This window comes from Dictyostelium purpureum (genome assembly GCF_000190715.1).
Source record: "Dictyostelium purpureum unplaced genomic scaffold DICPUscaffold_503, whole genome shotgun sequence".
NCBI classification, from domain to species: domain Eukaryota; phylum Evosea; class Eumycetozoa; order Dictyosteliales; family Dictyosteliaceae; genus Dictyostelium; species Dictyostelium purpureum.
In genome coordinates this window covers 1-18,718 of record NW_003519837.1, presented here as the reverse complement: position 1 = coordinate 18,718, position 18,718 = coordinate 1, and the positions used below count along the sequence as shown (strand labels likewise).

Genomic DNA, 18,718 nt, shown 5'->3' with positions numbered 1-18,718 from the left:
CTTTTTTTTTTTTTTTTTTTTTTAATTTTTTTTTTTCATAAAATTAAAATTAAATTAAAGAATTCAATATTTCACAATAAAATAAAATAAAATTTAATCATCATTATTCAAAAAATAATCATAATAAAGGAAATAATTTTATAGATATCAACATTTATAATAAACTTAAAATAATTAACAGCAAAAGCTCTTTATACAATAGTAAAAAGAACTTTTAACAAATATAAAACCATTTATTATTATTTATACTGTTAATTATTGTTAAATCTATCATATATCTTTTATCTATTTTATTATTTGTTTTAATTTAAATTTAATTATAATAATTGTTTTTTTAGTTTGTTTTGTTTGTTTTTCCAAAAGATATATTTTTTTAAATAAATAAACTATATATGCCACATATATTTATATTCTCACAGTAAAAAATAATAACTTTATTAATAATAAAAATAAAAATAAAAAAAATATTCGTTTGTGTGTTTTAAAATTTTCTTTTTATTTTCAAAATCTGTGTGTTTTATATTTGACATTAAAATATAAGTGTGTTTAATGAAAGTAAAAGGGGGTTTTACACCATAGGCATTAGTAGTAGTAAGTGGTGGTGTTCTATTTTAAAAAAAAAAATAATATATAAGATTTTAATAATATTCTTTTTTTTTTTAAAAGAATAATTAAACAATTGTGTGTGGTGGGTTATTTATAAATTTTTTTTTTTTTTATAAAATTATAATTTTTTATTTATTTATTTTATTTATATAAGTACTACAAACACAACACTACAATTTTAAATATATAAAATTTTATTGTTTAAATCATTTCACTCGCTCAATAGTTTTAATAACTATTTTTATAAATAATAAAATATAGTAATAAAAAAAAACATAACTGTCATATATAGAAACAGCAATATTACATGCTCACGTTCTATTATTAACATCATAATAACAAACATTTTTAAATAGTAGTACTACAACAAATATAATAATTATCCCAATATAAATTAATTTAATTTTTTAAAAAAATAATTTCAATTTTTTTTATTTTAATGGTATTAAAATTAAATGTAAAGTTTTATATTACATTTTATTTTTTCTTTTTATGTATAAAATATAAAATCATTTAACATTAATAAAATATGATTTTGGGATTGTAATAATATATATATTTTTTATAATAATAATTTTTTAATTTAAATATATAAAAAAAAAAAAAAAAAAAAAAAAAAATCAAAAATCAAAAATCAAAAATCAATTAATTTAAACTATAAAACACACACTATAATTTATTTTTGATTTTTTTTATTTGTATAGCTCATATTACTTGTATTATCACAAGGTTTAGTGTTTGTGTGGTGTGTACCATTTTTTTTTTTTTTATTTTAAATTTTATTTTTTATTATTTTTTTAAAATTTTTTTTTTTTTTTTAATTTTTGAAATAATTAAAAAAAATAATAAAAAAATTTTATTATTTTTTAAATTATTTTTTTTTAAAATTTTTTTTTTTTCCTTCTTTAATATTAAAACCAACAATCCTTTAGTGCAACTTTGTGTAACACAATTGTTTTCACAAATAATAAAATAAATAATAATAATTTTAAATAAATAGTTTTAGGGGGTTTTTAATTATATCTTTTTTTGTTTTTTTTTTTCAATAATATTTTTTATTTTGTAGTAGTAATAAATATTTTAAATTTTATAGCTTTATTTCTTTTATATATATATTAATTTATATTATATAATTCCATTTCTTTTCTTTATTAGATAAATTAATGGTTCATAACAACAATTGTTAGATTTAATTAATATTATAATAATAATTTTTTGGTTCAAGTAATAATAGTGTCATTTCCCTTACTTATTAAATAGACAAATGCAAGGACAGGGTAATGGTATGTAGTTTTATAAAACTTTTAACTATTTTTTTCTTTTTCTTTTTTTTATTTATTTTTTTTTTTATTTTATTTTTTTTGTTTGTTTTTTTTTTTTTTTTTAAAAAAGACAAATAAAAATATACCCAATTAATTTCAATAAATTACAGTTAGGAAAAAAATATAATTTTTATTTTTTTATTTTTTTATTTTTTTATTTTTTTTTTTAATAACCTCTTTCGATTGGTTAGAAAATATTTTTTTTTAATTTTATTTTTTATTTAATTTTTCTAAATATTTAAAATATAGATACTAATTTTTATAATTATTTTGACTTTAATAATAATTAATAATTGATGTTTTTAGGTCAATATAATTTAAATATTCAAAATCAACAATTACCTATAGGATTGCAACAACAACAAAACAATTCACAATTTTTCATGAATCAATCATCATATTCCTCACAACAAGTATATTACTCTCAATATGGAGGGGGTGGCCCATTACAATCACCATTGGTACCACAAAATTTACAAGCTCAACCAAATCAAATGGTAATGCAACAATTTCCACAAATGATGAATGGGATGATGATGCAACCACAACAAAATACGATGATGAATAATAATGGTATGGGAATAATACAACCACAGATGATGAATGGAATGATGATGCAACCACAACAAAATACGATGATGAATAATAATGGTATGGGAATACCTAATAATACTGGTAGTGGCAGCATGTTATCAAATCAAATTTTACAACCAACCCAAAAATCGAATAGTGGTAATAATAGTAGTAATATTTCCCCAGCCCAATCACAAAATTCACAACAACAACAGCAACAACCCTCTACAGTTTTATCAGGCGATAAAAATAATCGATGGTTCCCAACTAAAGATAATGATCCATTCCTTTCAATAGAACAAGAGAAAAAGAAACCACAATATAAAGCAGCTGACTGGAGCGATAAAGATAAATATAGGGAAATTTTAGATTCGTTAAATACTCCTTCACAACAACAGCAACAAATGATAAATAGTGCCGGTATGATGGGTATGGCAAACCAACAACAATTTAGTAATCACCCAAGCGGAGTTAATTCAATGCCAAACCTTCAACAACAGCCTCAAATGTCCCAACAACAAATGCAACAGCTTTTAATGAATTACCCACAATTACAACAACAGATGATTCTAAACCCACAGTTACAACAACAAATAATGATGAATCCTGCAATGCTAAACCAATTAAATCATATTAGCCAAATGAACCAACTTAATCAAATGAATGTTTTAAATCAATTAAATAACATGAATGGTAATAATGGTAATAACATGGTAATGAATAACAATATGAATCAAATGGGTATGAATATGAACAATATGAACAATATGAATCCAATGGTTGACCAGCGTGCTTTATCAGGAGGAAATATTAATCCAAATGGAGCTAACTATTCATCGCCAACTTCATCATTAGACCACAATTCAAACAATATGTTATTAATGCAACAACATTTACAAAATATTCCACAAAATATGCCACAACAATCCCCAACTTCATCTTTATCATCACCATCGCCTAATACCTCTCTTTCACCACCCAAACAACAAAGCATGGGAGTTTCTACTTCTCCATCTGCCTCAATGGGTGTTAACAATAATAATAGCAATAATTTGAATAACTTAATATCGAGTTTACCAAGTTCAAACCCATCTCCATCAAGCTCATTAAATAAACAGACAACACCAATAACAGCTCAATCATTACCCAAGCCAGAAACTTCAATTCCACCAATTCCTCAACATCTTGCTGGCAATAATGCTTTTGCTGATCCTAGAAAACACTCCTCCTCTGCACTTTTAAACTCTTTAGCCCCAACAAATACTGTAAATCAATCATCATCCTCATCATCAACCACAACTACAACCTCACAACAATCATCCTCATCGATCCAACAACCACAACAACAAAAAAATCAATTTGATTCATATTCAATGTTCCAACAAAATTCATCATCATCGTCATTCCAACAATCATCAATTCAACAACAAAACTCACCATCACTTTTTACTTTTGAACAACAAACTGTAGATTATAACCCAACTCAATCACCAATTACTTCACAAAATAATAATATTAATTTTATACAATCACCTGTAACTTTACAACAAACACAAACACAACCACAATCACAACAACCAATTAATAATGGTTTCATGCCATCACCAACTACATCATTCTCTGAAGAGGAATATAAGAAACAAATCGAAGAAAAGATTAGAAAAGAAGTCGAGGATAAAATAAAACAAGAATATAATGAAAAGATGCAAAAACAAAAAGAAGAGTTAGAAAAATTAAAAGCTTCTCAAACTCCTCCATCGACCACAACAACAACATCATCCTCATCCTCATCATCTCAAACCACCACAACGACTACTACTTCACCAGATTATATATTCCCAGATTTATTTGCCGATTTCCAACCAGTAAAAACAAATTATCAACCACCAACACCAACATCCCAAACAGTCCAACAACCATTTGTTAATAATAATTTAAATATCCCAACAACTAATAATAGTAATGATCCATCACCTGTAATTTCTAGAAAATCCGTTTCCCAAAGTGATAAAGATAAAGTCAAGAAAGATTTGGAAAATATGAACTTTAATAAGGATCCTAAATCAATTGGGCTCCTCAAAACCCCAACTAAAGTTACCACTACAACCTCATCATCATCATCAACTACTACAACCTCAAATTCCTCATCAACAACCGTTGAGGTTCAATGCCCAATTTGTCAACAACGTTTCCAAAATGAAAGAGTTTTGTCAGTTCATCTTGATGATTGGCATCCATCTATGAGGGGCACCTTATTTAGCCCACCAGTCAGCTCCAATAATAGCCCACCTATTATCGATTTTAGTGACATCGAAAAACCATCCTCTACAAATACTAAGGCTAGATCAAAAACTGTTTCGTTCCAATCTGTACCAATTGAAAGTAAAAAATCAATATCATCAGAGGAATTGAAAAAGAAAACCCAATCACTCCATAGCACACCAATTAAATCCACATCATCCTCATCATCAACTACCACATCATCATCAACCACAACAACAACAGTCATCCCATCAATTCCACCAGCTCTTAAAAATAGACTCAATGATCAATCAGATATCAACTTATTATCTACCTCATTCGAGAAAGTCTTTGTTAAAATGAAACCAAAAATTGTATATACCACCGAATCTGCTGTTCTCGTTATTCAAACTAATTTCCGTCGTTGGAAAGCAAGAAAGGAATTTAAACGTGAACAATTACGTTATAAAGCTGTCAGCGAATTGATTAGTACCGAAAAGTCATATGTAGAAGGTTTAGAGAAATTAATTGAAAACTTTGCCACTCCACTAATGGGTTTAGCTGACAATGATTGTCCACTAATCGAGCGTAGTGACATCGAATTCATTTTTGGTAAACATAAAATCATCCTCCAATTTAACAGAGAACTATATTTACGTTTAGCTGAACGAATTGAAAATTGGAATATAGTTACAAAGGTTGGCGATGTTTTAATGGATATTATCAAACAAGACGAATTTAAATCCATTTACAACAGCTTTACTCTTTCCTATCAAAATATTTTAAGCACCATCGAAAAATTATCAAACAGCAAAAACTCTTTCAAAACATTCCTCCGTAATTCAGAAAGATCACTTTGGAGTGGGGGTAACGGTATCACTGGTAACAATCTTCAATCACTTTTAATAACCCCAGTTCAAAGAATTACTCGTTATCTCTTACTTTTAAGAGAAATTATTAAATTCACCAAGGCATCCCATCCAGACTATGATGATCTTTGTATCTCTTACTTTGAAATGCAAGACATGTGCACAGATGTAAATGAAAACCAACGTAAAGAAGAAAATGAAAAGATTCGTATCCAAACTCTTACAAATATTTCAAATCGTTTCGATCCAAAACCAAAAGAATTAAATCTTGTTGTTGATGGCAGATATCTCGTCAAAGAAGGTTCAATCTCTGTTTATGACTCTGACTCTGAAAAGAAAAAAGAACGTGCCTACTTTTTATTCAATGACATCCTTTTAATTGTTAAAAAGAGTAAAAACAAGTTGTTATTCAAGAATTTGGTTTATTTACAAAATATTGTTCATAGAAGTTTACCTGATAATCAAAAATGCTATGGAACTATTTCAAAATATTCATTCGAAATTTTAGGTCATGGAAATCATGTAATTTTATTCTTTTCAGATTCACAAGAAGAAAAAGATTTATTTTTAAAAGAATTAGATACTTTAGCTCCATCGAAAAAATAATCCAACAACCAAACTAATATATATAATAATAAAATAAAACAAAATAAAATAAAATAATATAAAATAAAATAAAATATATAAATAAAAAAAAAAAAATTATTTATTTTAAAAACAAATATTATTTCTTTTCACCATTTTTATTTTATATTTAAAAAAAAATTTTATTGGATATTATTTGTTTATTAATTTTTAATCTGCTTATAATTTATTACTCTATCATTTGTCAATAAACCATTAAGAGGAGTTCTACAGTATACACAAGCAGAGTCATGAGACTTAACCCATGAAAATTCATATCGCATCGATGATGTTTCAAAAATTGCTTGGTCCAAAACTTTTTTTGTTGGGTTTTCTACTGGTTCTTCATTTGAAAATACTAATGATCTTGAGTAGCAATAGTCACAATTTAATGTTTTTGGTGTGTTAATAAGTAAAAATGTTCTTGAGCATCTTTCAATATCACTGTGGCATTCTGGACATTCAATAACATTTTCGACCTGTTCTCCAATTGGGATTTCTGAAAAAATAAATGAAATATCATTAATAAAAAATATAATTCCAATATAATTTAAATCTTTATTAACCTACCCTTGGAACAATAAACACAAACTTCAAAAGCTTCAAGGTTCCCAATAATTTTCATTACTTGGTCACAAAGCTCGGAATGTTCATTTGGTATTGATTTAATAAAATTGAGCATTAAAGTAACTGATGTTTTTTGATAATTTAAAAGTTGATATTCGGTTTCTTCTGAACAAAATTTAATAAAAGATTTTAGAAAATTTAAAACATAGTTCTCTTTAATAAATAACTTTAATGCTATTATCTTTTCATCTATAAAATCATCTTTAAAGTCTTTTAATTTTCTCTATAGTTTTAAATTAAAAAAAAAAAATTAGTAAAATAAAAATAATAAGAATAGCCTCAAATTTAAATTTGACAATACCTTTAATATATAATATAGTTTAATAATAAATTTATAATGCAACACTTTGCTATCTGGCTCATTTTCGATCAACTCTTTGATAAATTCAATAATCTCTTCATTTGTATATATATTAATGTATATAAAATAGTCCCAAATATTTCTTGATTCTTCACTTTTAAATTCTAATAAATATTTAATGTGTTAGTATTAATAAAAATAAAACATTAAATATAACTAATAATTACTTTGAAGGAATGAGGATTTAAATGATTGGAAACTATATGCTGGTATTTTATACGCAATTGTAAAACTAGAAACATCCAATTTGGATTCAAACATTTTACTACCCTTTACTAATCTATAATGAGTAATATTGTAAAAAAAAAATTAATATATTGATTAAAATATATATGTATGTAAATATTAACCTACTCTTCTAAATAACATGTAATTAATCTATTTGGTGAGGAAAAAACTGACAGTACACCTAAACTATTATTTTCTTCTCTTTTAATATAATTTACAGATGATGGAGTAATTTTATCACCGCTCCAAAATTTAGGCTCAATGTGAAATTCAATAATATTATTATCCAATGATGATGTTAAAAAATGTGAATGATCTGAAAATGAAGCACCTGTAATCTTATCTCTATGTGCAATAATGAAATTTGATAACATCTTGTTTTCAAAATCATATAAATAGAATCCAAAACCTTTGCAAATAATTAAATAACTTTCCCCACTTTCCTAAATTAATAAGAAACAAAATAGTTATTATATTAGTAATACTTCTAGAACAAGTTTAAAAAAAAATTTTGATATTTACATTAATTGGCCCCCATTCTAAAATTGATGCTGGGTTACTATCTTTTTGAACAATTGTTTCTAGTAACTCTGCCTCACCATTATTATTAATTGTTTGTAATATAACACTACCATCACCTAAAGCCAAAGCAACTATACCACTAATATTCTCGGCTCCTTCTTCATCAAGCTGGTCAATAGAAAAGGTTGGCTTCCAACTTAGACCTACAACCCAATCATGGGTTTCGATTAATTTAAAGAATGTGAAATTTGACTCGCTGAAAATACTATTTAAGTCTGGTAAAAGACATCTATATAACACCAATCCTCTTTTTGTTCCTACTGTCAAAAATATCATCTTTTCATTTCCTTCTAAATCCTCAATTTTTTCTTCGTTTGATGAATAACACTTCATGACATTCGACCATCCCAATGCTCTTGAAGCTAACCATTCTGATCTCTTTTTAAACTCTAAATTAGAGACAATTTCAGTATCGTGATTGTATGCTCTTGGATGAATATTTCTGTCACTATTAATAAAAATGGAATATTAATATATTATCAAATGAAAAATGAAAAAATATTTAACCTACATAAACTCTGTTTTATTTTCTTTTATTGGTTTGTTAAATTCGTAATCGTGTAATGTCTGATTTAAAATATCAGATACATTTAAAACGAGCTCCCATGTATAATTAATTGATGTTGATGAAATATCTGGTGATCTAAATACAATAACATTTGAGTTTGAAGTTGCTGCGACCAAAAGTTGAAAGCCACCACCTAGTGATGGTAAGTAAACATCTGAAAAACATCCTAATGTAAAATGTGTATCATCTTTAGGTAATCGTAATATTGGAAATACTGGTGCCTCTGGCTCTCCAATACTATATTCTTTTTTATTGTAATCTTTTGATGAAACTTTAATGGTTTCTTTTTTTAATAACCCATTTTTAAAACTCTATAAATAATATATATTATTTAAGTATTTCTGTTTGAAAAAAATAAAAAAAGAATATTAATAATACATACATAAATAGAAATACAACTGTCTAAAAAAAAAGCTAATTTCTTTGATGCATTTGAATAGCTTGAATAATGAAGTTGACCTAGTTTGGTGCTGTATAAATCATTATACATATTTGTTTAGATCTTGATTAAAAAAAAAAAAAAATTAAATCTAAATTAAAATCTAAATTAGAATCTAAACTAATATTAATATTCTTTTAGATTTAAAAGTTTTTTTTTTAAAAAGTGTAAACAAAAATTAAAAAAAAATCTTTAGATATTAAAAGAAATAATAAATTGAAGATCTTAATATAAATTAATAAAAAAAAAATGAAATAATAAAAAATTAAAAAAATTTAAAAAAATTAAAAAAAAAATAAAATTAAAAAAAAAAAATTAAAAAAAATGTAATTGTTTTTATTTGTGTTTTTATAATTTCGTATTTAATTTTAAAATAATAAAAATAAAATATTATAAATATTAAAATAAATATTAATACAATTTAAAACTTTTTTTTAATAAATTAAATTAAAGAAGAGTTTTTATTTTAATTTTTTTATTTTAATTAATTTATTGTTTCATACCAAGTGTCTCTAATAATAAAAATAGCAATACCAAACTGTGTTATAATTATTTATTTATATTTGTGTCTTAAAGAACATTTTTCTTTTCCTTTTTGATGGAAAATATTTTTACTTAGTGCTCCATTTACTTAAATATTTAAATTAAAAAAAAATTAATTTTATAAAAAAAAAAAAAAAAAAAAAAAATTAACCCCCTTTTTCTTTTTCCTTTTTTTTTTTTTTTTTTTGGATATTATGTTTTTATTGCAATTAATACCAACAACACCACAATTATAACTATAAAATAAAAACAAATAAAACCCAACCATTTTTTTTTTATATAAATCTCACATTGTTTTTACCACAAATAATTTATATAAAAAAAAAAAATAAAAAATAAATAAAAAAAAATAAAAAAGTAAAAAAATAAAAAAATAAAATTAATTAATAATTTTTTTTTTTTTTTTTTAATTCCCTTTTTTGTATCACCTTCAATATTTTTTCTAAGGTAGTGTGTTATAACCTCAAATTTTTTTATTACTATTTAATTATAGCAACAATAAACAAACACAAACACAAACACATATAATTTTCTTCAGCTTTTTTTAAAATAAAATATTGGGATATTAAAAAAATAACTTAAAAAAAAGGAAAAAAAGAATTAAAATTATTTTTTAAAATTTTTTTTTTTTTTTTTCGTTTTAAAAACAATAATTTTTTTTAATTTTTAAAATTTTTTTATTTTTCCAAAATTTATTTTTTCTTATATATTAAATAATATACAAAAATTACATAAATACAACACACACACACACTCACACATAAATAAAATAATTAATAATTTTTAAAATTTTATAATTTATTTATTATATATAATAGATATTTAGTTTTATATAATATATATTGTATAAATATATAGTATATTAAAAAATACTATATTAATACACATATAATTTTTTTTTTTTTAAATTTTAATAACTACAATAACAATAATAATAATACAGTAAAATAATATAGTAATAATATAGTAAAAGAGGATGTCAGAAATATTAATTGATTCAGAATTATTATCATGTCCCATTTGTGCTGATACTTTTGTGGACGCTTGCGATACTGGTTGTGGTCACACATTTTGCGAGTTTTGTTTAAATAGCTGTTTAGAATCAAAACCAGATAAATGTCCAGTATGTTCGAAAGACCCATCTCCAGTTCATCCAGCTTTTACAATTAGAGCAATTTGTAATGCAGTTGCTCCACATGTAGTTGAAGATCCAAGGTATGTATATTTATGATATAGTTTTATTATAGAAAAAAATATTAACAATATTTTAAAATAACTAGTTTAACTGTCGAATCTGAAAAAGAATTAGGAAATACATCATATTATAAAAATAAATATGCTCAAGCAATTTTACATTATAACAACGCAATTAATAAATGTACACATACCGATCCAAAAAATTCATATTTGTATAATAATAGATCACGATGTTTTATTCATTTACGTCAATTTAGAAGAGCTATAGATGATTGTGATGAAGCAATTAGATTAAATGCTGATAATAGTAAGTTTTTAAATAATAATAATACATAATAAAATATAAGTTTAATATTAACCTGTTTTTTCCTTATAAAAGTAAAGGCATATATGAGAAAAGGTTTATGTTTAAGAATGCTTGGACATTTCGAAGAGAGCAGAGCAGCATATAACAAAGCAACAATTTTAGATAAAAATCAGGAGTGGAAGCAACAAATTCAGGATGGAATTAAATTTTTACCAGCATTACCACAAAATTCCGCACAATCAACACAAACACAACCAACACAACAAAGACAGCAACCACAACCATACCAACAACCACAACCACAACAGCCACAATCACAACAATATTATTTCCCATATGGTTCTCAACAATTTACACAACAAACTGCTTATCCACAATTTAATCAACAACATGCCAGATATCAATACCCAGGTCACTACACTGTTGGTAGATCTAGTAACTCTGCACAAAATTTCCATCCAAACTATACATACCACCAACCCGCTACACCTGTACCACAACCACAACAACCACAACAACCACAACAACCACAACCACAACCACAAAACAATGTAAATAATACAACAACAACTACTACAACTAATAATACTAATAGTTCAAGTAGCGTTTCATCAGCTCCTGCATCAACATCAAATACTACATCAAATGCAACAAATAATTCATCATCAACATCTAACTCATCATCACGTTCCTCTGTTCCAGCACCACCACCACCACCACCTACATCATCTTCAAATTCTAAAAGAAATAGATCTTCTTCGGGAACCTGCAAAAATCAATAAAATATATTTTTTTAATAATAACCAATAACAAAAAAAAAACAACAAAAATTTTTAAAAGATAAAATATCTCTAATTATCAAAATAATACAAACAAAAAAAAAGTTCGATAGTAATATTGATAATTATAAATATTTTTTTAATTTTAATATTTAAAACCTCCCACATAAAACAATAGTAATTATAATAACAAATTAATATAAGAGATGTATCTTTTTTTTAAAATACATCATCCTTTTCATGTATTTTAAAATAATTTATTTATTATAAAAAAAATAAAAGACAAAAAAAAAAAGAAAAAAAGAAAAAAAGGAAAAAAAAAAAAGAAAAAAATAAAATAATTTTTTAAAAAAAAAAAAAGATATTCGACTTTTATTTATTAAACCAGAATTTTTTTAATTCAACTGTTGCTATTTTAGTTAATATTTTTATTATTATAATCACTATTAAAACTATAGTTATAGTTTTGATTACTATTATTACCCACATTAATTAGTTTTCCATTTCCACTACTATTGTTACAATTTAAATTAATGTTACTATTTAATATATATTCATTATAATGATTGTGATGATATGTTGGAGAGTAGCTTATTTGATTTTCATTCTTATATCTATTATCCCTATTATTTAAATCATTATAATAGCTATTATTGTCGTTGTGATAGTTATTGTTATTAATACAATTTAAACTATTTGATATATAATCATTATTTTCATTTTTATTACTATTACTATTGTTATTATTACTATTATTACTATTATTACTATTGTTGTTATTATTTAATTCACTTGAACTATCATAAGTTCCTATTGGTAAAATACTGGGTCTATATTCATTAAAATTAAAAAATGAATCTATTTTACTTAAATAATATTGATTTCTTTCTTCTGTTGTTTTATATGTAATATCGCATAAAATTGATTTCAATTCTATATCTTTGTTACCTCGATATCCTCTGTCTTCGGTTATACTGATGTTATCTGATGATTTCCATCTATGGATGATTGCTGATATTATAAGACAGGATAATACTAATGAGAATACAGCCATTCCTAAAAATATGTATACAGATGAAGCCAAAAATGAGGGTGTTACATCCAATACTAATATTTGTTTAAAAATTGAACCTTGGCCAACCTTTTCTTTTGAATATAATGCTGTAGCTTGACAAAACTTTACATCAAAATATAAATCTGAAAATCCGCTGTATAAAATAAAAAAAGTTAATTATTTTTAAACTAATTATATTATTTATTTTCTTTGTTTGATATTTACATTGGGTTTGCGGGAATCGTTATTTTATATCCATAAAAATATTCTATTTTTGATTTATCAATGTGTAATAAACAACAAGTTGGGGCTGTACCTGAAAATCCACTAACATTAAATCTTTTTAAACATTATTAGTATTAAATTTCTTTATTGTATAAATGATAATAGTTAAACCTACAATAATTTAGAACCAAACATTTTTTTTACATTATTTGGCTTTAAAATTTTACAATCGAAACTATATTCTTTTTTTTGGCCTGCTTCAAAAAAAACATCATCCTTTGGTTTCCATGGATATTGGTCTGATGCATCTTCACAAAATGAATGTGCCTCCTGTGTTTTAGTCATTATTAGTTAAACAATAATAGTATTTGAATAAAGTATTATCTATTCTTACCTGAAATGGTGACGAATAATCAAACAAAAGTTTGGGAAAAGTTAAATATACAAAATCTGAAGAGTTGGTTTTAACTAATATTCCGGGGAAGAAATTGTGTATAAATGCATTATTCCCCTTTATACATACTGATAGATATATATAAAAACATATTATTATTGATTTTATTTTATTTTTTGATTGATGTCTTAAAATCATCTTTATTTTATTATTTAATTATTTATTACTATTATTATTATTATTATTATTATTATTTTTATTTAATTTCTTGAAAATATTTGTTGTTGATTGTTTATTAATATTATTAAATTTAATTATTTTTAGATATTTAATAAAACAAAAAAAAAAAAAAAAAGGAAATAGAAAATACTAATAGGTTTCGATTAAGATATTATAAACCCACTTTATATACTCTATTTTTAAAATTCTATTATTGAATATAATTTAATACATAGTACTGTTGTTCTATTCAATTCAAATTAAATAGGATAAAAAAAAAAAATTTGTATTATTAATTGTTTTATGAAATAATTATTATTTTTTATTATTGTTAAGTATGATTTTATTTTTTTTTTTTTAAAAAATTATATAAAATAAAAAAAAAAAAAAATATATTTATTTAAATATACTTTTTTTTTTGTTATGTATTTATTCTATCAAGTTAAATTTTTTTTCCCTGTCTTATATTATTATTTTAAAATATATAAAATAATATTATTAAATATATGTTATTAATTCATGTTCCTTAACCCACTCTCACCCACATAAAAATATTTAATTATATATAGCATTTCTTTAAAATCATGATTATAAAAATTATTAAAAAATAAAGTTGTAGTTTATACTTAACCCACTTTTATTACAATAATAGTTTATTATTATGGTAAATTGAATTAAAATTTTTTATATGGAGGTGGGGGTTTATTATTTTTTTCGATTATTAAGTTTTTATTATATAAAAAATAAAAAATATGTGTGGTTGTGGTGGTTATCTGTGTGATGTATTGGGGTGAATATAAATACTTTTTTAGGAAAGTGTAATTAAATGATCCTAATTTTTTAAAATAATTATGGGAAATATTTTTATTTAAAAAGAAATATTTTAAAAATAGATCATTTTTAAAATTAGAAAAAAAAAACCAAATGATATAAATAATTAAAATTTTAAAGATATTTATTTGAATTTTAACAAAGAAGACTAGTCATCATAAATAATTTATTTAATGATGATTCACTTTTGTTTTTGACATAAAATAATGACAGATAATGAACCAATAGCTTTCTTAGTTGGGCATAGTTGGGTTTCCATCAACATGCAACATTTATTATTACTTAGTAGTCCAATTTTGAATTGTATAAGAGTCACCATCGTCACATAATAGTTCATTGGGTGTAAATTGATATCTTCTATTTGTGCATCGATCTAAGGTGCAGATAATTCCATTTCTACATACGGAATCATCAAGAGTGAATCTTCAACCATCTTTAACAGAGCATAAGTCTGTAGTGCAATAGAAACCATACTTACCAATTAATAGAACACTATTTCTTTTAAAAAAAAAAAACCAATATTCGAGTTAAAAAATTAAATAAAAAAAGGTGTGGTGATAGAAAAATTGATAATATGGTTTTTTTTAATAAATAAGTTTTTTTTTTTATTAGGATATTATAAAATAATATTTAAGCTATTATATTGGTTATTATACTATTATAATATATATTACTATTATATATTATTTATATTGTTTTTATTACTATTATAATTGATTATTATTATTATATTATTATTTTATTATTAATTGTTATTATAAAAATAATAACAATATATTTTTAAAAAGGTTGTTTTTTTTTAATTTTTTTTTTTTTTTGGTTAAAATAAATAAGTTGAATGGAATTTGATTATGTACTATTACTATATTATTGAATATTTTTTAAGAAATGTCTATTTAATAAATGTAAAGTCATATTAACATCCAAAACAATATTTTCAAGTTTGAGATATGGTATACCAGCAGATGATTTATCTAAGAGATCATCAAGAGAAAGACTGATTGAGCCCATTGCAGCAACACCGATTCTAGCTTCGATATCAAAAATACCTGGAGCATCTGAGCTAATATAAAAGTTTGTAGAATTGTGTGAAATTTTTGGAATATCTGATTCGACAATTACACCCTTCTTTGTGAGTTCCTTGAATGAAATTTTCATTGGTTTTGATTTCTTTTTATCTTTTGGACCGTAATGAAGGAGAACATCTTTGAGATAAGAGGTATAATGTGAAATTTGATCGTTTAGATAAGATTGATGTTTACGAAGGTCACGAAGAGCAATAGTAAGACGCATTCTTTCTTTTCTTTGTTGTTCTCTAATTTCTTGACGGTTGATAACTTCGAGTGCAATAACTTTAATGAAACCTTCATATTGATTATTTTCACTTTGAACACTACCTTCAGCTTCCATTTTCTTTAAATTATTTATAATTTTTTCGGCATTTGTTGATAATTGGTTGTTATTTGTTTGTTTACCATGTGCAACTGCAAAATTAAGAATAGCAAGAAGATCATCTTTTTTATCTGCATTTTGTTTTTCTTGAATTGGTATTGATCTAAATACAGAGATAACCAACTCCTTAGTTTCGGCTAATAATGAAGCTGAGATTGAAATTTCTTTTTCAATATTTTCTTTGAATCTATTGATAAGAGTTAATTGAATTTCACGGTCATTTTCTTCGACAACTTCAATTGGTGATGGTAATGATTTAAGTATTAATTCTAATGGATCTTCTTTTTCTTTCATTTTAAGTGCTGAGAGATGATTAATTAAGAGACGATGGGTTTGTGAAATTTCGCCTAATGAAATAACAACGACTGGATTTAACTTTAATGTTAATTCATTATATTTATCAACTCTTAAATATTCGGATGGATCAGTAACTTGAACTAAATCTTCTAAATATTGTCTAACTGTATCGGTCTTTGATAAAATCCATGAATTTAATGGTTGCATCCAACGTTCACTACCTTGATTTTGGAATGTTTTAAGTGTAAATAAATTTTGTAAAACTTTTGCGATCTGTAAAAAATAAAATTATTAGTATATTTTTTTAAAATAAGTTTTTTTTTTTTATTTTTCAAAAAAAAACACTTACATTAACCAAATTCTTTCTTGAAGTGATTGATAACTCTTTATCTAAAATTTCAAAAGCATCTGGAGTAACAATAGCTAAATTTATAAAACGATAGTAAACGAAATAACCAATAACTTTAGCAATTTCGTCTGGTTTAGAGTCGAAATTCTTTTGAGCAATATGTTGAATTTGTTTACAGATCCAACGAATACCATATGGAAGACGATTTAATGATTGAATGATACCAGTAAAGAAACGTTCGCAAATTTGAATACATTTTTCAACACGTGGCTCTAAAATATTTTGTACTTCTTTAAGTTGAATAATTTGATCTTCACCAAGACCACGGTTTAAAGTAGATTTAGCACCAGTTTGAATTTCTTGTTCGCTAATCATATTTTGATAAACTTGTACTGCATTCAACTCTAAATTTAAATCTGGTGCATTAACAACATTATTCTCTAAAATTGGTGCAATAATTTGTTTTAAAAATTCGTGACCTTGCTTTCTTCTAGTATATGTAATAATCATTTTTGGTACGACTGATTCGACTGATAACAAATCACCAGCTGATTTAATACGTGACATTTCTTGGCCTATAGCTAACTATAAATAAAAAAATAAAAATATTAATATCTATTAAAAAAAAAAATTTTAAAATAATTAAAACATACTCTGAATAAACTTAAAATTAAAAACTCTTCTCTTGGGGTAAAGGCATCACCAAATAATGTTAAAAATACTGTATCTAAAAAGTCCTCCATCTGATCAGCTTGAATTAATGTTACTAATTTAGCTAAATAATGTGGTTCGGTTTGTAAAAGATAGAATAAATTTTGATATGATTCTATTTGTTTTTGATCTAATGTAATATTTTCTGCTTTATCATCATGTTTCTTCTTTCTATCTTTATTTTTTTTACTTTGTTCTAATGCTAAGTCCTATATAATTGTAAATAAAAAAAATTTGAAAAAAATTAATAAAAAAATTAAATTTTTAATTTTATAATATTATAATTTTATATTTACTTTAATATTTGATCTATGCTTGATTAATAATGCAATACGTTTATCCAATTTATTGACATCTCTTTCTAAAAGATGGTTACGACGAATTTCAGCAACCATATTTCTTTTAAGTTCTTGAATTTCGGCGATCCAATCAGTTTCGACATCTTCTTTTTGGGTGTTTAATAAAGATTGAATTTCAGCGACACAAAGATTGCCAGATGAAAGTCTTTCTTGATTAAGTTTTTGATATAACATTTCGTGAAGTAATACACGTGCTTTATAGAGTGTGGCAATAACTTGTCTTTCTTCGTACCATGGTGAGCTCTTGTCATCTTTATAAGACTTGATTGTGGAATGTTGCTTATCAATCAACATGCCACTGCCCCAACCTTTTTCTCTTAATGAGTTCATTAACTCTATTTTATCGTTGCCACTTAATGTATCTCTACCGCTGATATTGTTTAATGTAATATTCTTTAAATTTTGTGTAATACTACTAGTTGATGAAGAATCATCTTCTTCATCTAATAAAATAACGTCTTCATCTTCTATTTCTAATTCCATCATTAATTCTTGTTGAGTTTTATTTGGTTCCATCAAAAATAAATTAAAATTATAATAAAAAATATATATATATATACTAAAAGGTAAAAAAAAAATAAAAAAATAATAATTTAAATTTTTATTGATGTTATATTTGTGTGAGTAGATATTTTAAATAATGTATGTTATTTTTTTTAAAATTTTTTTTTTTGTTTTAATTGTTTGTGGGGTTTTGTGTGTTGGTTATAAACAAAAAAAAAAAAAAATAAAAAAAATAAAGATATAATTATAAAATTATAATATTTTTAAAAATAATAAATTTTTTAAAAAAAAAAAAAAAAATTAAAAAAAAAAAATAATTAAAAAAATAATTAAAAAAAACTTTTTTTTTTTTTTTTTATTTTTTTCTATTATTTGAATAAAAATGGCACACCAACATTTTAAAAAAAAAAAAAGTGTTGGGTTTTTTGGTTTATTTTTATTTAATTAAATTTGGGAA

At 23.7% G+C, this 18,718-nt stretch overlaps 6 protein-coding genes across 6 annotated transcripts; 2 read left to right on the top strand and 4 right to left on the bottom strand.

Annotated features, from left to right (window-relative positions):
* Positions 1-1,870: 1,870 nt before the first annotated feature.
* On the top strand, positions 1,871-6,217 carry DICPUDRAFT_84596 (uncharacterized protein; the record flags this gene model as incomplete). Its single annotated transcript, XM_003294048.1, has 2 exons — positions 1,871-1,889; positions 2,235-6,217. 2 exons carry the CDS (start codon positions 1,871-1,873, stop codon positions 6,215-6,217), a joined length of 4,002 nt encoding a protein of 1,333 aa, XP_003294096.1.
* A 182-nt stretch (positions 6,218-6,399) lies between these two features.
* On the bottom strand, positions 6,400-7,055 carry DICPUDRAFT_42928 (uncharacterized protein; the record flags this gene model as incomplete). The annotated part of the gene is made up of 2 exons (XM_003294046.1): positions 6,400-6,734; positions 6,806-7,055. Coding segments are annotated over 2 exons (585 nt in total), but the record flags the coding sequence as incomplete, so codon positions are not given.
* Positions 7,056-7,112: 57 nt separating this feature from the next.
* Positions 7,113-9,091, bottom strand: DICPUDRAFT_42924 (uncharacterized protein; the record flags this gene model as incomplete). Its single annotated transcript, XM_003294045.1, has 6 exons — positions 7,113-7,327; positions 7,391-7,503; positions 7,578-7,894; positions 7,974-8,481; positions 8,545-8,912; positions 8,984-9,091. 6 exons carry the CDS (start codon positions 9,089-9,091, stop codon positions 7,113-7,115), a joined length of 1,629 nt encoding a protein of 542 aa, XP_003294093.1.
* Positions 9,092-10,559: 1,468 nt separating this feature from the next.
* DICPUDRAFT_159046 (uncharacterized protein) lies at positions 10,560-11,869 on the top strand (the record flags this gene model as incomplete). The annotated part of the gene is made up of 3 exons (XM_003294047.1): positions 10,560-10,798; positions 10,864-11,087; positions 11,160-11,869. The coding sequence occupies 3 exons, from the start codon at positions 10,560-10,562 to the stop codon at positions 11,867-11,869; spliced, it is 1,173 nt and encodes a 390-aa protein (XP_003294095.1).
* A 412-nt stretch (positions 11,870-12,281) lies between these two features.
* On the bottom strand, positions 12,282-13,490 carry DICPUDRAFT_159045 (uncharacterized protein; the record flags this gene model as incomplete). Its single annotated transcript, XM_003294044.1, has 3 exons — positions 12,282-13,074; positions 13,146-13,259; positions 13,321-13,490. 3 exons carry the CDS (start codon positions 13,488-13,490, stop codon positions 12,282-12,284), a joined length of 1,077 nt encoding a protein of 358 aa, XP_003294092.1.
* Positions 13,491-15,456: 1,966 nt separating this feature from the next.
* DICPUDRAFT_42926 (Ras GTPase-activating protein) lies at positions 15,457-18,051 on the bottom strand (the record flags this gene model as incomplete). Its single annotated transcript, XM_003294043.1, has 4 exons — positions 15,457-16,611; positions 16,688-17,272; positions 17,341-17,607; positions 17,695-18,051. 4 exons carry the CDS (start codon positions 18,049-18,051, stop codon positions 15,457-15,459), a joined length of 2,364 nt encoding a protein of 787 aa, XP_003294091.1.
* Between the last annotated feature and the right edge of the window lie 667 nt (positions 18,052-18,718).